The sequence below is a fragment of the Paramacrobiotus metropolitanus genome, unplaced genomic scaffold (genome assembly GCF_019649055.1).
Source record: "Paramacrobiotus metropolitanus isolate TYO unplaced genomic scaffold, Prichtersi_v1.0 Parri_scaffold0000051, whole genome shotgun sequence".
In the NCBI taxonomy this organism is placed as follows: Eukaryota; Metazoa; Tardigrada; class Eutardigrada; order Parachela; family Macrobiotidae; genus Paramacrobiotus; species Paramacrobiotus metropolitanus.
The window spans coordinates 896,554-918,260 of record NW_026570271.1 but is presented as its reverse complement, the minus strand read 5'-3'; the positions used below and the strand labels follow the sequence as shown (position 1 = coordinate 918,260).

The 21,707-nt window shown below is 42.3% G+C and overlaps 3 protein-coding genes across 3 annotated transcripts; all 3 read left to right on the top strand.

The window, feature by feature from the left end:
- Positions 1-1,783: 1,783 nt before the first annotated feature.
- Positions 1,784-7,159, top strand: LOC129592269 (uncharacterized). Its single transcript, XM_055488261.1, has 7 exons — positions 1,784-1,954; positions 2,143-2,349; positions 5,713-5,825; positions 5,901-6,165; positions 6,249-6,362; positions 6,427-6,776; positions 6,850-7,159. The coding sequence occupies exons 1-7, from the start codon at positions 1,784-1,786 to the stop codon at positions 7,157-7,159; spliced, it is 1,530 nt and encodes a 509-aa protein (XP_055344236.1).
- Positions 7,160-9,940: 2,781 nt separating this feature from the next.
- On the top strand, positions 9,941-13,422 carry LOC129592268 (N-lysine methyltransferase SMYD2-like). Its single transcript, XM_055488260.1, has 6 exons — positions 9,941-9,962; positions 10,101-10,348; positions 10,575-10,778; positions 12,082-12,194; positions 12,330-12,528; positions 13,240-13,422. The coding sequence occupies exons 1-6, from the start codon at positions 9,941-9,943 to the stop codon at positions 13,420-13,422; spliced, it is 969 nt and encodes a 322-aa protein (XP_055344235.1).
- A 4,126-nt stretch (positions 13,423-17,548) lies between these two features.
- On the top strand, positions 17,549-19,802 carry LOC129592327 (uncharacterized). Its single transcript, XM_055488339.1, has 4 exons — positions 17,549-17,698; positions 17,770-18,073; positions 18,371-18,791; positions 19,160-19,802. The coding sequence occupies exons 1-3, from the start codon at positions 17,571-17,573 to the stop codon at positions 18,770-18,772; spliced, it is 834 nt and encodes a 277-aa protein (XP_055344314.1). The 5' UTR covers positions 17,549-17,570; the 3' UTR covers positions 18,773-18,791; positions 19,160-19,802.
- Positions 19,803-21,707: the final 1,905 nt, after the last annotated feature.

The following is a 21,707-nucleotide window of genomic DNA, read 5'->3' as shown; positions in this document are numbered from 1 at the left end:
TCGAAGAATGCAAAGTAATCTTAACAACGTAGCCTACTGCTTAGTGCGCCGGTGTGGATCTCTGAAAAAATGCATCCTCCTTCGAATCTATAGAACAGATGCCTGCACGAGGTGGCGGCGGTTCTCTTAATGGACTATGTCAGGCACCCATTTCATTCGAATTGTTGTTTCAGACCAAATCTGACTACTGCATAATATCAGCGAATTTTTCTGATCTAGAAGAACCCAAGAAATGTAATATTGGAAAACCCAAGAAGCTAGAATCTCTTCCCCTGAACACGGGTACCTTGCCACCCAACCACGTGGTGGTTGCCTTGTGTCGGGAAAACTGCTAAAATAATGTTTTCGGAAGCAAAAAAACCCAGAGAATTTACTTAATGGCCTAGAACTCACAAGGCAGTTTTTTGGAAACATTTTAGCATTTCAGAATCTGAAGCTTCCTTCTAGAAAACTGCCTAATCAGAATCGTACTCTGTTAGCATTGCTGGGCGCAATTTCGTCAAAATGGTAACTCTCCGGCTAGGTCGGTTTCACCAGATTTTTGACATGGTAGATCTATACGTAATACGGGAATGCTGCTTTTTAGGTCAGTCTTCAGCTTTGTATAAACCGTCAACAGCGTTACCAAATCCAGCACTTCATACCGCATTGAGCAGATTTGCTATGCCATTGACTGCTTTGCATATGTGCATATTGTTGCGGTGACCTTCCATAGCACTGCATGAACCAGCATAAATTATTCCACTAGGGCTGAAGAAATTATGATTTTTTTTACAGTGTCGAAACATGTATTCGAAACATTTACGTATTTGCGAAATTTTACGTAAATGTGTACCGGGGCCAGAGGCCGAGATTTTTCACTGGTCCATTGTACTAAAAATTGTACCAACCGGGATGAGAGCATTAAATAATCGAAGAAGAGTGCCCACAGTAAAAAGGGGTGCCAATCAGGACATGGTCCTGCTACGCTTCGGTCAAGCAGTGCCCGCATAAAGCGAGTGCACTTTCCTAGTAATTATTATTGAAAAGTTTATCGAAAAGAATAACTAACCTAAGTTGGTTAAAAATAATCATCGAACAGTTTATACTGGTCTGTACATCAACTATAGATACAAATTATTACAGTACAGTTTATACTGTCTGTACATCAACTTCTCTTCTCTCTCTTCTTATTGACGATGCCAGAGACTTACCGTTAGTAAGAATGAACGAAGAACGTTGTGCCGAGCGCTAGCAGCCGTTCCATATTTGCTGGCGAGCTTGTAATGTGGGACAATTCGAGTACAGTGGGCAACAGTACATATACTTCTACAGATTTGTCTGCTGACTAAGTCTTTAATACGCACAAGACGGAAGTATACAAAATTAATACACTGCATTCGTGGTACAACAATAATGTCGGTGCCGGTTGCCCTGATTCATCGCACCCTACAAAACTGAGAATCTGATGTCCGTACGTACGTTTTTGTGAATCATGCCACAAATTTTTCGTTCCAGCCGTGCTGACGCCGACAGCAGAGCGTGCAAGCGAATTAAAGCGTGCAGAGGCTGCTCATGCTCGATCATGTCGGTGCAGTCTGCATGATTCCCTAAGCCGATCCCCAATGATTTTAGTTTTTGCTCATTGTAGTCAGTTCATCCCAACTGGTTCTCTAAATTACTACACTAAGGCTCTGTTTTTTCAAAGGACATAGTTTGTCATCGATTTGTATTCAGTTACTGTATAAAGTGCAGTACAGACCACGGTGTTTCCATCGTGTACATCGTAACGCTCCACATGATAATGGACTTAAAGGAGGTTGTGCCGACCAGCGGTAGCCGTTGTTTATTGGCTGGCGAACTTTTGATGTCGTGCGACCCGATGGTGTGGATTCTGGAGAGAAGCGCCTACAAAACGCACTGTGCATATTGTTGGCAGGAAAGCATGGATTTACGCACATGTTCGGGATGTCAGGTACATCGTTACTGCAATTCAGCTTGCCAGGTACATTGGGATAGACAACCTGTAGTTCCTCTGCAGAGCTCTGAAAAGGCTGGTAAAAATTTAAGAAGATAGTTGCAATTCCGCATAAGCGTACAGGCAGCCTGTTCGATAGCAGTTTGTCAAACGTGTCGCTAATCAAATGGTCTGGTTGGAGCCAGGTTGCTGACTGGAAGGGGGAGCACAAACTGGAATGCGCCTTGCTGAAGGAGAATGATAGCGTGGACCTAGATCACCTATTAGATGAACTGAAGGCCGAGCCAGCGGGTTCCCGACCATCGGACACCGATCTGGAGTCGAGGCGAGGGCGTATTCCTGTGCTCTCTCTTGTCCTTGGATTGACCACGAAGCTGACCAACAAAATTAAGGTAAAATGTCGGTATTATCAGAAGACGAAAACCCATGTGTCATGCGGTCGTGTGAATTCAGCAGAAGCGTGTGTTAGAAGACCTTTGCGAGGGCAGGGTGCAAAACCTGGCAGTGGCACCTGCCACTAGCATGGCGAGCGATAAAACCTGGAGAATCTGGCAGCTGGCAAACGATAAAATGTGGCATTACAATTGCGTGAAAACCGTTTATAGGTGCAACGTCTGGTGGGAGAGAGAGAGAGAGTAATGGTAGAAAACATTTCAATAGTTAGAACGCACAAAAATACAAAAAATATACACGAGTTATACAAAAGTTTCATAATACAAAGATGAATTGTTTTCAAATTTTGACTGCAAAGGCCCATTACCCTGAGGATCACCGAGTCTGGTTTGCACTATTTGTTTCTAATTTTAATTTGAAATTTTAAAAAATATTGGAAGCTATGCTCGGCGTAGTAACAATCTTCATGGTAATGGGTGTTTTTATGGAAGATTTGAAAATCAATTTATAATGGGACTTTTGGTACACACCGGTAATTCCAGATTTTGCGTGCTCAAACGGTCTCCACGCCAATAAACACAACTCATTTATCTATAAAAATGCCATAAGAAACAGCCGAAAAGTGTTCAGGAGTGCACGGAAGCGAAAGCTACCGTACACGGTGCACGTATTCGTATACGAATTTGGCACCTCGTACCGGCACACTTCCGTTAGCGAGGGGCTTTCTCGTACACCTTCGCGTCAGATCAGCATACACCTGACGCTTCGAAAGAAATCAGCCACGATACCGGCGGTGGTTTCTCACAGATCTCTAAAATCCAAATCTTTACTTGGATATGCTTTCATTTTCGAAAACAATAGCTTAATTTCTGAACATTCTAATGTTACCAAATATATGATCTGACGCGAAGTTGTTCGGGAAAACCCCTTGTAAGTAGAAGACCGTAGCAAATTCTGGCAGTGACCTCCGGTTGATATCCCGGAAGTGAGCAATACGACCTTCGGTTTATACATAGTTTAATAGTGAAAATTTAGCTGGGCAAACTCAGAAACGTTCGACCTAATTTCGATTTGAATTTACGTGCTACTTCCTGTTGGCTGTGGTATTCACTACTACTACTACTATTCAGGGTATTTCCGACATGAGCTTCCCATGTAAATTGTCATGTCAGACTGATTTACTGAAGCATAAAAGGTGCAAACACAAATAAGATACGTACTTATCAAAATACGTACGCAAAAGCGGTATAATAGTAAAATACTGGAAACGCAGGCATGTGCAGACTAACCCGAATTTACTTTCAAATATTGGGACTATGGTCCTATCCATTATGATCCTATCCACCTTGATTGAGTCCACATTTTGTGAAATTAACGGTATTACGACAAAAGCCGGCATTATTACAGAAGACATTCTAAAAATAGCGTCATATTAAAAGTACGTGAAAGTCAGATGTGAACGTTGCAGCGCAATGATTTTAACATGACTATACTGTCGCATATCTGACATGTTTGGCGTTTGTTGGCGTTGAGGTACATCTGCCTGTGTCGTCGTTAATCATTATGCACATTGTACAACGCGCGAAATGATCAGATAGCAAAATAATAAGATAAGGGCAGCTGTTTGTAGGGCTACCCTTCAAATGCAAAGTTCGTTTATGCGATTACAGGGCGCCGATTTTTTGCAATAACAACAATGTTTGACCTGCACGCACACCAAACATGAGCCGAGCCGGCACCATAATGACCGGTTGTCTGTAGTCAAAACACAAATGTAGATCGCGGCACAAAAGCGGCTTTACTCATTATTAAATTAATATCCTTTTCCTTGCTGAAATTGTTTCGTGATGCTTTACAAGTTACAGCACTGTAGTTTTTCTTCTGGTCCGAAACGCATTCGTGGAGTATTACTCGGTATGTTCAATAAGCGTTATCTCTACCGTGCTGAACATTAACATTATTAATAAATTAATTTTATTATGGCTGTAAAAGTGTAATCATCAGGTCATATTTTATTATTACGAGGTAGTTTCGATTGGTATGGATGCAGTATAGATACGTATGGTTATTAATACTTGGTTTGTTTTTCTCAGTAAGCACTCCGCCAGTATAGTGCGGGCGGGGGGCTATGTAGCTATTTACGTATGATGTATGTTATAATTTCTGTTATTTTTATCATCGCTTCGACGTACTGGACAGTACATGCTTCATGCAAATTATTCAGGCAATATGTAGATAAGTTACAACTGTGCTGAAAAAACAGTAGACAACCAACAAAAAACAGTAAAAATTAAAACAGTACACTAATACTAAAATCGTAATACTAATGCAGTTTTGGACATAATCATAATGCCTATTTCCAGTAGTGCAACGTTATACAGTACGAATATTTTATTCATTCCCGAATCAGTCCACTGGAGAGTGGGAATAATGCAAACTGAAATTTATTGTATAGTTATGTATGAATAATTGTGCTTGCTGTATTGCAGTACTGTGCTGAATACGGCTATCCCAAAAATAATTGGTAAAACCAAATTTATAAACCAGTAAAACTAAACTTCACTCACTTCTTAACGTTCATATTCCCAGCCGTTCTCATAAAATCTTATCAGATTTGTTTTCAGTTGGACAGAAGTGTTTAATTGCTGGAGTTAACTTACGGCAGCCATCACAAGTTAAACCACCAAATGAGTGTGCGGAGCAAACTAAGAATTCATTCATTTAGTCAACCGTTCTTGATTAACCGAGTAACGTACTCGTATCACACAGCGTCACGCTCAACTGCAAGGCATATTCCAGCGGTTTTCCTTACAGATCTGGAAGTGCCATGATTGTACTTGCAACGCGCCTAGTGATTCTGTTTTTCGTTTGCGTTACTTTGTGCAAACGGCGAAATGCAGTGTGACCTTTTGAAATTGTGCATGCCGGTATGACTTTGTGTATCTCCAGTAATGGTTTTAACACGTTACATGTAAAGCTGACGGTGCACTGGCAAGATTTTAAAAGTTATGCTGTTGACCAAACACTCGAACCCGCTCATATTTTCTGTGCCATATTTTCTGTAGCATCTGCCAGCTTTAACCGTTTGCCAGTTGCCAGAATCTCCAGGTTTTATTGCTTGCCATGTCATTGGCAGTACCATTGGCAGGTGCCACTGCCTGGTTTTGCACCCCGCCCCTTTGCGAGCCATGGTAGACCCGCGCCTTCGTACAGAAATAATAAGTCTCTCATTCAGAAGAGTGAGGTCTGTGGTTCCCTAACATGAGACAATTTATTTTCTATGCATGCGTAAGCATTACTTAGTACGATATTGTTGTATGGTGCGTTTATTGCAAATCTCAGAATCTGCAATGGTTTTCTAGAAGAACACGATGATAGACATCCCGGGAATGGGCTCGAAATCTGTCAAAGATCTTGTTCTCATGATGTCGGAAAATCCCCTGCAGCCAAACATGGATCGGCTGATGCGGAAGAAGTAATTGATACTTGTCAACGCAGAAGCGTCCAGCCATTTATTACATATTAATTTATGGCACTTCATGCTTTGCAGTTTATCCACTGGGGCAGTTGATATTGGTACCATGGGATACATGAATTACTGTGGATTAATCACTTATAATGGTGTGGCAATTTACGACTACGACGCGCTGACCCTCCGTCCTTGCGCAAGGATCGGATTAGCGCTGTATCCACAAGCGCCGCTGGGAAGGATGACGCCGGTGTGCTGGGATATCAACGTCGTGCTGAACCGCCGCGGACGACAGCTACTCATCCATGCCGTGGAAGACATTCCGCATTTTACTGGACTTCGAGATGTAAGGGCATAGTCTTGTACAATCTGGTGTTTTAGTTTAAACTGCGACTTTTTTCGTTCATTGTGTACAGTACACTCTTTCAGCTGCGTTATAACCATTTGGAAGAATCCTTTCGCATGACACGAGCGGAGCGACAGGCTAAACTTGAGAAGCTTCGCCGACATCGGTGTTCTTGTTCCAAATGCACGGAAGCTTATGTAAGTTATCAGCAGCTTTAAAAGGTACCAGCGCTTTACAGCTTAACGCTGGTCCAATTTTTAGGATGCCGACATCAATCCGTTGAAATGTGTTACGGTCGGATGCATCAACGGAATTCCAAGCGACAGCCGTGCATTAGAAGCTTGTTCGGAATGCGGTGCCGTGAACGGTGAACGTTTGGCTCAGTTCCGTCGTTATATGGACCAGTACGATACCATCAGCAGCAGATGTCCGGAGGAGTACCACTTGGCCATGATCATGCATCTGTACAAGGAGATGGACGCTGCGGGCATATTGCAGCCGAATGCGCACTTCCGGTATGTCTGTGGCTGGGAAGTGGCGCAGGGTTTTTACGATAATAATCGCTTCGAAGATGGTTGGAAGATGATGCAGGGATTTGCAGCCTGTGCACGGTAATTGAGGCACTTGCCGATTCCGATTTTAACTGCGGTCGTAAACTACAGTGACTGCATGTTTCGTCTTCAGGAAGGTTTGTCCAAAGTATGCAGATTTTCGCGCTGCTCTGCTGATTTCCGTTAGCCAATTTACCGCAGAAGCGCTGGAAAAGCATGTCCTGAATGGTAGTTGTAAGGTGTCCGGACCGCTCAAGCCAGTTCTGGAAACCCTGGCCGCTGAAGTGTACACTCAAATTTTGGATTATACTTGCGAAGCTAAGAATGTTTTTGCTATGTTGTTCGACAAGCAGTCGAAGGAATTCCAGATGAGCGATTCTGCACTGAAGCAAGTGGCTTCGTCGGTATGCCGCATTGAGCAGGCTTTTCGCGACAGAAAGTAACTACGTTTTTTACAGATACACGATTTTGCTTCTGTTAAGGTGTTAACTGGTGGTGTTTGGGAAAACTTCATTGGGGCGCTTGGTGTTGAAGCTTTGAACAGATAATTGTTGTCCGATCCTCGTAAATGATTGTTTTAATCCTTTTATTAAGTAACTGTTGACGGAACAAATTGAAAAATTATTTGTTAATGCGTACGTTACGGAAGTAGACTCCATGTGAATATGGAATGGGATTATCAAGTAACCAAAGTTTGAGCAATATCCGTTGTGACAATAAATAAAGATACACATTACTGCAGTTACTACTTTCATTTGTACTGAAGTTACTAGTTACTGAAGTTAGTAGTTTCATTTGTACGAGTACTTTATATCCTACCTACAGAAGTGGCTCATCGAGGAACAACATCAACAGAAGTTGAAACGTTTAACATCAACTTCGGTAGTTTAATTTTGAAATTTTTCATGTCAACAACAGATATCTGCAAAACCGTGCGAATACTTCGAATTTAAAACGTCATCAGTATTACTATTCGCGCACAATAAACGATTACCAAACACCTAAATGTTTTCAACTGGAACAATTTGAAGTGAACCCAAAAATTGTGCATGTCGACCACCATTGTCTGATGTGACATTGATTACGTTTTGTTTTATTTATCGTTAGTATTTTGTCTATTATGTATATATATTAGGAATTATGCATTATTTATGTTTTGGAAGCGGTAGTCTAATGGTAAGTCCTGGTACAGGAGCAATCCTAATTGTTGTAGACGTTAAGCACAATAACAAAACAAAAATTCCGAATAAATCATGGCTTACCGCTAAAGGCACAACGTCACTATGGCGCATGCAAAATGGCGGCAACGACACAGTGCAATGCGTTCATTTCTTCGACCCTGGTACTATTATTAATTTCTATCGAAAACTTGATCTTTACAGATGGTGTTTGTTGGGGTGACTAGTATGGCATCGCTCTGCAACGTCTGTTTTGCACAGAGTTGGGCCGGCCCTGCCCAGGGCCGCGGCCCGGGGACACGTCGGGCCGAAGTGAAGGACGGTCCAGGCCGACCCAGCACTAGTTTTGCACCATGAAAAACATCGCAGTACTTTAACACGTTAAAAGACAGACAAGCGGAAGTGGTAATCACATGCAGAAACAGATACTCGGGCACCGCGACACTTCGTCACGGGCAATTTACAGCAGGAAATTTGATCGCATACATTTCGCCACAAGGTCATCACGCCGCTCGACAATTTGTCGCGGGACATTTAGTCGGCAGGACATTATGCCGCAAGATGTTCGTCGAAAGGCCGTCTCGACGAAGAGCTATTTGATCTACCAGACAAAAACTATAATAAAAGGGGCTGGCGGCTGCTCAGCTCAGCACTCCCTGTTCTTGCTGCCGTCAGCTGACTTAGGGTTGTCATTACGTCATCACACGCTATCACAATCACGCCGATTTCTTGTTCCCAGTCCCATCATGCCGAAGAATCATGGCTGTGATAATGTGATGGGTGAATGATGGGATGGGGAAGTGATGGGATGGTTTCTCACTGCCCGAAAATATGTATTTTAGTGCCAAATTATTGTGCTTCAGTTATTCCGCATAACTTTTGCGCGCTACAAACTTTTTTTCCTTTAAAAATTAGGCGAGCGGTGCCTGGGGAAAGCTTTATACGGAATACCTTTAGCATTTTCGTCATTACGGTATGCTACGTCACTTCCACCACAGTCCGTTTGATTTGATTGATAATGCCTTTCTCCGTTGTGCTACTGCTAACTGTCTTTACAACATTTATACTCTATGAAAACATTAAAATGATTTTTTGTTCGAAATATAATTCATTGAAATTCATTTTATTTTCTTCCCACCAATCCCACTATTCCCATCACTTCACGTTCACAATCCCATCACATCCCACCTAAAAAATCAGGGTGGGATGACAACCCTTAGCTGACTGGAGTTTTACGTTGAGGCTAAACATGGTGCTGATGTACCGCGCCTGATTTAGCCGTATGTGTTGCCGCAAGGCCGTACTCCGGCCGGGTGACGACAGCAAAGAAGAAAACCTGATGAACCGGTGCGAATTAAACGTGTCGATTTCATTAGCTGTGAATTTTCAGCCACCAGACGTCGTGCGTCAAAATGTCGCAGACGTAAAGTTAGTAAAATGTCCTGAAGCAATATGTCTCATTAAGAGTCGTCGTTGTCGACTTTGTGGTATGTACGTAGTAACATAAAGCATAATAACAGCAGCAGCAGTATTGGCGAAAACCTGATAGAATTTTTTAAGGTACACGGTATTGACGGATGACGGAGGATCTTGTTGTACAAGTATTTACAATGACGTAAGTTGGGATACTGAGCAAATGTTGAGTACTGGTATAAACAGAACTGGTTGACTTGTTTTTTTCAAAATTGCGAGTTGATGATCTTACCGCCTAAGAGAAGACAAACCGGTACATACAGGACTTCTTACTTGGTGGTGGTATTAAGGAAGATAAACATAATTATCTTTTGGTTCAGAAACGTGCTTTTAATACTAGCGCGCATTCATAGTAAAGAAAATTTATAGTGCAGTCTTGATCCCTGGTGCTACTGTGGAATATGGTCATGTATTACGTACGTACAAGTACTGCGTCGGTGCCGGTTCCAGCGTAGTTGAATGCGACTGCGACTGGGCACTGCAGACGCAGTCGAATTTCAACAGTTTGATTCAAGTACTCTGTACTAGTAAGGTAGAGCAAAAAATCAGAACGTGATGCGCATGCGTATAGGCATGCCTGATCTTAAAGCAGTCGGTATGATTCACCGGCCAATCACCACTTCACCGATGTAGTACATGAGTGTTGAAGTTTTCCAGTCTCGTCCAGTAAGCACGCACCACTAGGATTTTATTTCACGACCCTCTAATTATTCTTAATGGTTTTCCCTTACAGTTACCGAGTATTTCCTTCTTATTGAAGATTCCAGTGATATAGTGAAAATGGAAGCAAAGAACGCTGCGCCGAGCGTTAGCAGCCGTTCCATATTTGCTGGCGGGCTTGTCATGTCATGTGATCCGATGGTGTGGATGCTGGAGAGGAGCGTTTACAAAAGGCTCTGTGCCTATTGTCTCCAGGAGAGCCTTGAACTGCGCACATGCTCAGGATGCCAGATGCATCGTTATTGCAGTGGCGCTTGCCAGGTAAGATCTATTCGTTCTGCAAACAGCAGAACTGTAAAATACCGTAGCACGGGTGCAGTTATAAAAGCGAGATGATTAGTTACAAGTCAAGTCCCCGTATAATCGTTCTAACAAATCTGAAGGTTACGCATAGTAGCAGCCGCCATCCTGACAAGGGATGATTCTGCTTGACTACAACCTGTAAACGTACTACATATTAAAATTACGTATTGTTTGTTCGGCTCAGCTCGCTGATTGGAAGGTGGAGCATAAACTGGAATGTGCAATGATGAAGGAGATGAGCGTACACCTTAATGAACTGATGGATGAACTGACGGGCGAGCCAGCGGTTTCCGGGCCATCGGGCCGTGTCCACTCATCCAGGCGACCAGATGTCCCCTTTGCCGCGGTCTTCTTTTGTCTGTCCGCAAAGCTACTGAATAAGACTAAGGTAAGAATTGGTATTTTCAAAAACGGGTATTTTTGTTGGTGTTTTCGTATGGTGAAAATTGGTATTGAAATTCTGTATTAAAAACTCGCACATATTTGTGTTGGTATTTTTTATAACGTGTGGTCGTGTGACTGCACCCTGTATGAAATGCTGGGTACCAGCTCCATAGCTAGACATTTTTTTTAAAGACCTGTTATCTTTTCTCTTATCCGTATCGATAGATACATGTTACTTTCGAAATAATTTGCTAAGTTATGGTCTCGATGGAAGCATTAAACTGTTTGATACGTCATCACTTTCGCGATGGCAGGAAAGGTTGGTTTCGCCTTAGGTAGTTTGCTTCGAGCGAGACATCAAGATTCAACGATTAAGATTTCCACAAAGGCACATTAATTTTTGTGTGACGTCCGAAGATGACTGTTAGGGTTTTTCTAATTTCACGCTCACTGTTTCCACTCGAGTGTGATTTCAGCGCGCTCGATGTAAGTGGTAAATAAACACCGCCAGTATGTACCGTAAAAAACATAATGACTGGTGCGCTTGAGGCTAACATGCTCAGATTCAGGATATGTACAGTATATGACTTCGTATTTGGTTCAAGACAAGGCAGCCAGGAAGAAATTTGCTGAAGCATTTTGATTGAAAGCGTCATCCAACTCAGTAGAAACGCCTGACTCTACCTTCCATTTCCATGTGGCCTGGGTCATCATTTCCTAAAATCCAATGCAAATTTTCTGGTGACCAGGTGATTACTTACAATCGGTGACCAGTTGCAGTTCACAACGAATCAATTAAATTATGGAGCAAGCAGATTTGCCATATCGGTTGCACATTGCTAACATAAGAATTTCAAGGCGCATCGTGGTAACGCTCCTTACCAGTTAGTGCAAAGCGGTATGCCGTTACGTTCCGATAAAAACGTGAATCGCTGAACAGTTTATTCCAGTGAGTTCGGCAATGTGCATTGTCAAGTCCGTTTAATGGTCAGTTACAATTCTGTTCGTGTGAGCTTAAATGCTGGAAAGTTTCCAGACATTTTAAAACAATTTTTTTTAACTTTTTCACTATTCAGTAGATTGCTGAGTTTAGTGGTCAAGCCATGATTTTGATTTTTCGATTTATTGCGATGTTTTTTGTCCACATTCCACACGGTGTTCGATTAAGTTCTAGAGTAGTCTTGCAGGTGTGTTTTCTGATATACCGCAACTAGTTGCTGGAACTTTACAGAGTTATGTATGTACTATGCACAGATACATTTTGATGCTTTACCGCTAAGGGAATCCTGCTTGTTATGGTTCTCCAGAAGAACGCGGTGATGGACATTCCGGGATTAGGTTCGAAATCTGTCGCAGACCTTGTGCTCATATTTACGGGAAATGCCTCACAACCGGACGACGAAGTGTCGATGCAACAAGAGTAAGTCATTTGAGGCTTTGCCAAAGTTGCTGTGCAAAATCTGTAGCAATCCATGTTCCGTAGTCAGTATTCTGTAGTTTGCCCACTGGGGCAGTCGATCGATACTTGTTTCATAGGCTTCCTGATTTGCTGTAGATTTCTGAAACATAATGGTTTGGACCTTTACGATATGCTCGCGCCCCGCCTACCAATCGGCAGAGCGGTGTATCCACAAGCACTGCGCGCACGAATGACGCCTGTCAGCTGGGATATCAATGTGGTGCTGAATCGCCGCGGACGAATGCTGCTTATGCACGCCGTGGAAGACATTCCGCTTTTTAATGGGCTTCAAGATGTAAGTCCCGCCTACTTTTCCGTGAAGTCTCTGTTATGTGTTGCTTGGTGCACATAATTGTTTCTACAGAATTGTCCACGATTTCGAACAACAAAAATTGTCCATGCCACAGCAAATTTTGTATTTTTTCCTACAATTTTACACATACAATTTTGTCGCCCTGCGAAGTCCCTACCGTTGCCGTCTTGTAGTTCCAAAGCGTAAAACAGTCACCTACTAGTATGTGTGGGCCAGTGTGGCGAGTGCCGAACAAAACAAAGCTTAGAAATATCCGCAATATTATTAATCAAATGTTCAGAAAAGCTGCTGGAAATATACTAAAAGCGGGTGGCGAAAATGATAATATATTGTAGCTGCTAGACGAACTTGAAGAATTTGCAAACTTTGCATCCGGCCGCTGCATTCCCCGGTCGGACATCGCACGAGCAGCGTGTGTAACGTTTCCTTTCACTAGACTCTGTGGTGCAAGATCGTCTAACGGCTATAGTATATATGCTTTTCGTAGCAATCATACGAAAGTTGTGAGAGTTTGCTATGAAATTATGCTGAATAACGGAAAGGAAAGATTAGCAGACTTAGGTGTTAACTGTTACTTGTTAGTATGCCATCAGCTTTAACAACTTAATGAAAGATTACAAAATATGCTGCTATCCGGTTTGTTTCTACATGCAAAACCCGAGTTTTTTTAGTTTATTATGAACTTTCTTTCAGTTGCGGTTTAACGACATGGGAGATCCATTCCGCTTGACCCGAGTGGAGCGGCGCGCGGAATTTGAGAGGCGCTACGGACATCCGTGCAGTTGCCGCAAATGCACCGAAGCATATGTGCGGTACCCAACAAACTTAAGGGAATACCCCAAACTTGTAATACCCAACCTTCATCGAAATGTTTAGGATGCCGACATCAATCCGTTAAAGTGTGTGACGGCCGGATGCACCAATCGCATTCCCAGCGATCACCGAGCACTGGAAGCATGCTCGGAATGCGGTGCACTCAACAGCGAACGATTGACGCACCTCCGCGGTTTCATGCAGCGGTACGGGACAGTTAAGAGCAGCTGCTCGACGGAGTACCACGCGGTCCTCATCATGCAGCTCTACAAGGAGATTGCCGACATCCTGCAGCCGGATGCGCACTTCCTATTCATCTGCGGCTGGGAATTAGCGCAGAATTACTACACTGATAATCGCTTTGAAGAAGGCTGGAAGATGATGCAGGGATTTGTTACGTGTGCTCGGTAAAAATTGGAAAATTCAGACTTTTATTATGGATTACGTGTGATTTGATTCGATGATGTGGTCAATAGTTTGACGAATCAACTTCTGTTCTAAATCGTAAATATAATATTATTTAAATTCGTCTTCAGGAAAGTTTGTCCAAAGTATGCCGACTTTCGCGCTACTTTGCTGATTTCCGCTGGACTGTCTACCGCCGAAGCGCTGGAAAGGCGAGTTCTGAATGGTGTTCGTCGCGTATCGGGACCGACTAAACAGGAGCTGGAAGTACTGGCTGATGACGTTTGCCGTTACGTTCTCGATTATGGTAACGAAGCGAAGGAAACTTTTGCTGTGTTATTCGGCAAAGAGTCGAAAGAAGCCCAGGAAAACGATACTGCGATCGAGAAAATAGCTTCAACGGTACGGCGCATTAAGGAACTTCTCGCGGCTGCAATTAACTAGGTTAAGGACTTGTGGTCCTTTGGCTAAATGTGCTTAATACTGACGTGAGTCGATTAAATCCATTCTGGCGTTAGTATGGAGCTCAATTTGAACAAACGGCTGATGGCGAAACTAAAACTGATGTTCAGTTCTTTTACGCTATCATCCTTTAATAAGAAGCTTTCCGGTAACCTGGCTCTCAGTTTCTCATACGTGAAGAAAGTAGGATCGTTGCGATTTACGAAGATGCCGCCGTGGCTTCACTAAATAGCCGTTTTTACGGTACTAATAACAACAAGAACAGAACAATGGTACTAACAGCAATGGCGTCTTTATTGCGTTCATCAGTTATAACCTCGTTAAGCTTCGTTCATTTTGGCCATTCGTCAGCTGTATTACGTGATGGCGATTAATAAAATAAATGTAAGCGTATGAAAGATTTTTGAACGGCAACAACTTTTGCATTTTAGCATGAACATGAAGTATACATGAAGCTTTTTACCAAGCAATAAACAACCTTAGAAATTTGGTGTTATTAGACAAATACCAAACTAGCACATCAAATCTGACTTATCTAAGTAGATCCACCATACGAGTACTGTACTGGGTTTCATTTGCATTATCTACACTAGAAATCGGCCGTTTTAGCTACGGTAATACATTATAATGATGGGGAGAAACATCAGCTGCTTTGTGTAACGGATGTGCGTCGGGTAGCGGGCTAAAAAATGTAAAAACCTCCGATGAGTCAGCGAAACAATTTTCATAAAATTTCTTATGCGACTTTGAGCAAGTGCCAGGAAAGAAACTTCAAGTCAAAGTGAAACTAAACAAGTCAAGTCTACTGCATGAATGTGGGTTTAGATAGTTAATGTGTTATCGTTACAAAAAAATATGTTTTCAGTTTTGATTTGTTGCATGTGCATGTGTCTTACAAACAAAATTTTTGTTGATCTGTGCATTAGCGCTGTTTGGGTAATGGCTGCGCTCCGACGTCAAAGCGCAGCGCATACACGGACAGGGTCACAGGTAAGCTGAGAACCATATCCCAAATTCTTGGTTAACCGGTTAAACTACAATTATCTACCTGTTTACGCATCGCTACGCCGCGATTTTCGCGCGACTGCCACTTGCCGCGTAAAGCTTACACGGAGCAACTGACCTCTCCCAGTGTATGAAAAGGTCGCAAAGGCATCAATAAGCGCAGTTGTTGCGTTTGCTAAATAAAAGCGTAGGAACAAGCAAACCAACCAACACGGACCGCAAGAGGTACCGTGCCCAAGTTGCCGGTGCTTTGAATATTGTTCCATTTTTTTATCTAAAAGCACTGCAAAAAGCGGGTAAACTTATTGGAAATATTGTATGAAACACTCAGAACAGCCCAAAAAGTACTGTATTAGTGATGAAATCACAATCACGAAGGTTCACTGCTGTGTAAAGGACACCGACGAAATGGTCTGCAATCATTCGGTGAATCCAGGCCCAAAACCTTTGCCTTCCGGAAATACCGCAACTCTTCCTCGTCGAGTACAACGTTCCCTTTTCGTCCATTTTATCTAGTCTCCATTCAAACGGCTCCATTTCCGGTGGCTGAACGTGGAGTTTTAAATATCTGCTTTCCATCAAATTGCGAGTCAACAGACATTGCTGTCCGCGTGTGCTGTGATCGCTTCTCAGCTGCTGCACCGCTATCCAGTACGCGTTCTGATCCCTTGGCTTTTGATACCGTGGTCATAAAACTTGGATTGTAGAAGATCTGATCCGGAATTACTTTACAAAGGAACCGCTGTGAATATAAATGCTGTGAACCGCTGTGAATACAAATGCTTTAGGAAAGAATGCATTGATACCAAGTTACCAACAAATCATGGACCTTAATGGATTATGCTAGCGAACCGAAGGAGATATCTACATTTGTTGTCTTGTTCGGTGAGCAGTCGAAGGAAGTCCGGACAATAAATCATGCCGCAGTTTGCCGCACCGAGCGTCTTTTTTGAAGCCATAAAGAACCGATCCCGAGCTTCCTGCTGTTAAGGTGTTCCATCGGTACTGTGTCCGTACTAATTTATAATGATACAATAATAATTATGTTGCTGTTTTGCTAAATCCAACCTAGCGCAGATGTTTTTTCGCGCTTTGTATGCTTTGTAAAAGCAGTTAGTTGTTCTTTATCATAAATTAGAACTGTTAAGTTTTTTGTTGCTCTACTGAATAAATAGCTGCCGGTTGCACACTGTAAAGCCAGTAACGGCACAGCGCCACGTACAGTAATAAAAAGACGAATGCAGCAAATCTATCTCATGGTCAGATAGATTGTTAAAAATTACTGGTAGAAAAAATCACCACGGCAATAGTATGCCTATTGTCAGTGCATCACAAGTTCACAACAGACGCCACCAATTTTTTGAGGCGTACCTACAGAGTACTCACGAATCTGCAATCGCTTTTCAAAAAAAATTTCACCGAAAAAAGTTACGGAAAACTCGACTTGTTACCGGTTTTTTGTATCTCAAAAACTACGCGGTAGTACTTACGCATGGTGCCGTGGTAGTGGTTATTTGCTAGACAACTATAACTGGCAGTCTGGCTCTCAACAAGCAGGGTGGTGCGTTCTTATGGCGTTTGCCCACTCGCAGCACTCACGCACACGTTGCACGTTCGCATTAAGCCATTAACTGATTAACAACTTGACATGCGGCATCAATATTATTGAAAGAATCAAGAATGTATGCCATCTGATTGTTCTTCCTTTTTTCCTTTGTGGGCAGATTCCGGATTCGTGACATCACGTTCCACTTTTCCCTGCGACTATGGTGTACCGATTGCGCAAAGGTTTTACAAACAAATGCTAAATGACAAATGCTTTTTAGTTTTCAATCAAATGTTACTGACAAATGTTTTTTGCTACCAGACAGATGTTTTTAAAAAATTTTTAACAGACAAATGTTTCGGACAAATATTTTTTACTTTCAGACAAATGTTTTTAAAAAAATTTTACAGACAAATGTTACTGGCAAATGTCAGAAACATTCAGACAAATGTTACTGACAAATGCCAGAAACTTTCAGACAAATGTTTCTGACAAATGTCTTGATGTAATTGTAAGTGCCATCTCGTGCACCGGAGGCGCGAACTACGGACGCTGACATTTTTAGCAATTTTTAAAATTCCAATTCCACCCGTCCAATTACAGTGAAATTACTGGATCTCCGTATTTCGCTGGAAGTCCTTGTTAGTGCTGGAATCTTGCTTTTGACGGTAATGGATTGTTTTGGTTTTTTACCGTTGGAACGCTGGCTCCTTAGCTTCTTTCAAAAATTTTCTTTATTTTTTCCTTTGTTTCCTTCTATCGTCTCTCTCAATGTGAAGCTAACGGGATTTCAATGGATCAGTTCTATGAATTTGCGTACTCAGTTGTAAGACGTGCTGCGCGATTCCTGACAGCTCCGAATGGGGATCACGATCAGGATGGCGTTGACGGTGCGCTAACGCAGATCGATTATTTACTTGGGTAGGAAGCGATTGGAAAAGAAACTGTTGGCGGGATATTCTTGTTATTTTATAATTGTCCATTTTTAACAGATACACGCGAAACATTTGCGAAAATTATCCGGAAGAACAGACGGTGCAAGCTCAAGAGTTATTCGATGTGTTGGTACACTGTGCTAACGATTTACGGGGGTTACTTCAAGAAGATGAGGATGGAACGAGGTCTGTTTTTTCGATCAATTTGGACACTAATTCGTACGGGAAAATATCGATCCCAGAGGATGATTTGGCTCATCTACGACTGGAAGGATTCACTGTTAACGATATTGCTGGGTTTTATGGAGTATCGCGTAGGACACTTACTTACAGATTGGCAGCAGCTAACCTGAATCAAAAAGTAAGCCCTTTTGTTATCATGCATAGCTGAAACAGTTCCAGTTTTTATTCTTAATTTCTGAAAATATTAGACTCATACAGCTCGTTTGCGGTAAAAATATTTCTATGCCGCACTATTATGTGACCAGATTTATTTGCTGCATTTGTTATGTTATTTTGAACGGCAATGAAACGTGGTAAATGTTTCCAGTTTTTAGGCACTCGTACTTCTATAATTGAACTGATTTATTGAAACGCTCAGCGGATGAAAGTTATAGCTGTATTCAGTTCTTAATAACTGAATTTGCTTGCTTTAAAGTTTGTAGACATTACGGATACTGATTTGGATTTGGTGATTGCGGATATTTTGAATTCATTCCCGAATGTCGGTTGTCGCTACGTTCACGGCCAGCTGAAAACGGGCGGATTGATGGTGCAACGCAGACGAATTCTGGCTTCTTTGAAACGACTTGATCCATACGGAGTAGCCAACCGATTTTTTCATTTTGTTCCGCGACGCGTGTACTCCAATGCTGGACCGAATGCTTTGTGGCACATTGATGGGAATCATAAGTTAGTGCGATGGGGATTCGTCATTCATGGTATTGTCGACGGATATTCGCGATCGGTTATTTCGCTTGTCGTTGCCACTAACAATCGCGCTAGCACGGTGCTGCAAGCATTCTTGGCTGGCGCTGAAGCGTGGGGTGTACCGTCCTGAGTGAGAAGCGATTGTGGTGGTGAGTGAAAAGTGCTACAGATACCTCTTTCTCTACAATATCAGGGTATACGTCTTTACTGTCTATATTATGTAGGAATTTTTTAGATAAATGTGCATCGAAAAGGTGATAAATGTGCATCTGTTAAACAAAAATCGAGTACAGTTTTTCGAGTAAAGTTTTTCAAGAGCAACGAATATTATTATCTTAGTATGGCGACGCTGAAAATCGGAATACTATACAATGGTCATCGTACAAGTGCCGTAGTTACGTCATTGTTATTTTGTTTTTTTTAGGTATTTTGCGAGACAGTTGCCTGTTTTTTTAGGTATTCTGCGAGACAGTTGCCTAACTTGTGGTTAACACGCTTTTTTTATTGTTGAATTTAGGGGAAAATTTTGGAGTAGCACGTTGGATGGAGCATTACATGGGAGAAAATCGCGCAAGTATCATTATGGGACCGTCGGTTCATAATCAGCGGATAGAACGGCTGTGGAGGGATTTAGGCCGCGTTGTGATTAAGCTGTTCCGAGCCGTTAATTAGTGGCGACGGAGTGTTGCGTGACAGGGTCCTGCTTCTCCGCACTGTCATCACCGGGCCCCAGACCGGCCTGGCGTGCCTCCTTCCGACTGAGCAGCTGCATTTTGGGCGGCAGTGGCGAAAGAAACGAAATCTTTTCGATCCATTTGCGCATTCTCTGCTCGTCATCCGCTGCAAATAAATATTCGGATCCATCGCACAAATGCAGACGGAAGAGTGGAAGACAAAGTCTTTCTTTTAATCATATGCCTCAAAGATACGCATAATGTATCAGCAATACTGCCTTTTGGGAAAATGTCACGATAGAAACCCACCTGACCGATTATGCATTCGTATAGAGATTAAGCGGCGGCAACGCTGCGTTGCGATCGTAAGACAGCTGCTTTTTCCTGAAGAAACACAGCAGCTGTCTGCATAACATGGTGTGGAAGGTCTTCCTCGATCGGGATGATGACTTATGACCACCTGACTCCAGTTCCTGCTTCCGATTTAACATACCTTCCATATCAAGCGCTGCAGTAAAAAAAGGTGCATGAGATTTTACGCAAATAAACGCTTCCCGACTAATACCTGAAAGAACCCAGTTTAAAAAACTGATCGATTCGCATAGTACCATAGAAAATAAATTCGTAAATAAATAAATTTGACTTGTACTTTCTATGATAGTACTGTAACTCACCATCAGCAACTGGCCGAAGTTATCGTTACACGCTTTACAGCATGACTCAGCATTTTGGTGAGTCGAACGTGCTGAACGCAACCACACAGTCCACACTCCGATTTGCGTGGTACGCTTCTGATATTTGTCAAAAGCATCTGTCAAAAAGTTTCTGACATCTGTCAGAAACATTTGTCTGTAAAATTTTTTAAAAAACATTAGTCTGAGTCTCTGAGAGTAAAAACATTTGTCAGAAACATTTGTCTGACAAATGTTTAAAAAAAAACATTTGTCCGGTAGCAAAAAACATTTGTCAGTAACATTTGAGCGAAAACTAAAAAGCATTTGTCGTTTAGCATTTGTTTGTAAAACCTTTGCGCAATCGGTACACCATATGCGACTGCGGATTGTATGTTGTATGCACTCACTACTCACAAGTCAGTCATCAGTCAACTCAGTCTCGTCTCGGGCCCGCAGGTTTACGAGAGCGCAAAATTTAAGTTTGTTTCCATCTATTTTCGCCTACTACTGCATTAAGGGAGAATGGAGACCCAAAAGGCTCTGCCGAGCAGTAACATCCGTTCCTTTGCTCCCGGTGACGTTGTAATTTCCTGTAATCCACTGGTGTGGGTCCTGGAGCGCAGCGTCTACAAAACATGCTGTGCCTACTGCTTTAATGACAGCAAGGATTTGCGCAAATGCTCGGGATGTCAACTGCATCACTACTGTAATACAGTGTGCCAGGTACAATGGAAGCCAAAATTCTCTTACATTCGGTCCGGGACCGAATGACCAATAAAAATAAATGGCCAGGACCAAATGACCACTAAACAGAAAGGCGCAAGAATACGAACACTTGTTCCTGGCGTATTTCCCAACGAAAACCATCAAGCGATATCTCAAACGAAAGACAAAAAAATTTCAAGAATTTTGATACCAAACGGGTCATCCTTCATGAGATCTAAGAGAAAATCGAGCCATTTTAGTTTGTCGTTGACAAAGCACACGATTTTTGTGTGAAAACTGAAACCAAACCGCAGATGCAAAATACAAATCCTATGCTATGTCTACGAGAAACTTTGGATGCCTGGATTATCTCTTAGATCTTATAAAGAACACCTTGTTTGGTATCAAAATTCTTGAAATTTTTTCCTCATTCGTTTGAGATATTGGTCGATGGTTTTCGTTGGGAAATGCGCAAGGTGCAAGTGTAAATATAAGCAGGCCGATGGCCAGTCAAAAATTTGGATGTCTGAGTACAGAATACTGCTTGGTTGCGCGAGTTTTGTGATTACATAAGTGTAAGACAATTTTGGCGTCCATTGTATGATAAGAAAAGCGGTATAAACTAAGACAACGAAGTCTGACAGCCTTTATAAGGATATAGGCTTTATATAGCACTGGGTTCGTGATTCGTACCCTTAAATTAGATTGTTATTATTGGTCTTGGAGACGTATCCAGGAAGCAGGATTAGCATAAGGTCTTCAGCAAAGAACGAGAAGATCTCAAGGGCTGCCACCTTTCGTCCATATTTGCTACGGAGAATTTATTCTGAATCTCACAAGAGGCTGGAACACCCCGGCTGGTGGCTATTGCCCCTTAATCTAAAATCTGTAAATTTAGACTGAGGCTGAAGCGAATTCCAGAGTCCCGACAAACCCAAAATTGCCGAACACCGAACTCTTTTAAACGCCCCTCCTGAAGCAGCCCAGTGCAGCGTTGACTGTAGTTGGGCCC

Bases quoted from the DNA above. Each gene is read 5' to 3' on its own strand.
- LOC129592327 (XM_055488339.1), top strand. From the start codon at position 17,571: ATGGATCAGTTCTATGAATTTGCGTACTCAGTTGTAAGACGTGCTGCG. The intron at 17,699-17,769 runs GTAGGAAGCGAT...CATTTTTAACAG, and splicing joins CAGATCGATTATTTACTTGG to ATACACGCGAAACATTTGCG. The intron at 18,074-18,370 runs GTAAGCCCTTTT...CTTGCTTTAAAG, and splicing joins CAGCTAACCTGAATCAAAAA to TTTGTAGACATTACGGATAC.
- LOC129592269 (XM_055488261.1), top strand. From the start codon at position 1,784: ATGGACTTAAAGGAGGTTGTGCCGACCAGCGGTAGCCGTTGTTTATTG. The intron at 5,826-5,900 runs GTAATTGATACT...CATGCTTTGCAG, and splicing joins GATCGGCTGATGCGGAAGAA to TTTATCCACTGGGGCAGTTG. The intron at 6,166-6,248 runs GTAAGGGCATAG...ACACTCTTTCAG, and splicing joins ATTTTACTGGACTTCGAGAT to CTGCGTTATAACCATTTGGA.
- LOC129592268 (XM_055488260.1), top strand. From the start codon at position 9,941: ATGCCTGATCTTAAAGCAGTCG. The intron at 10,349-10,574 runs GTAAGATCTATT...TGTTCGGCTCAG, and splicing joins ATTGCAGTGGCGCTTGCCAG to CTCGCTGATTGGAAGGTGGA. The intron at 10,779-12,081 runs GTAAGAATTGGT...ATGGTTCTCCAG, and splicing joins AGCTACTGAATAAGACTAAG to AAGAACGCGGTGATGGACAT.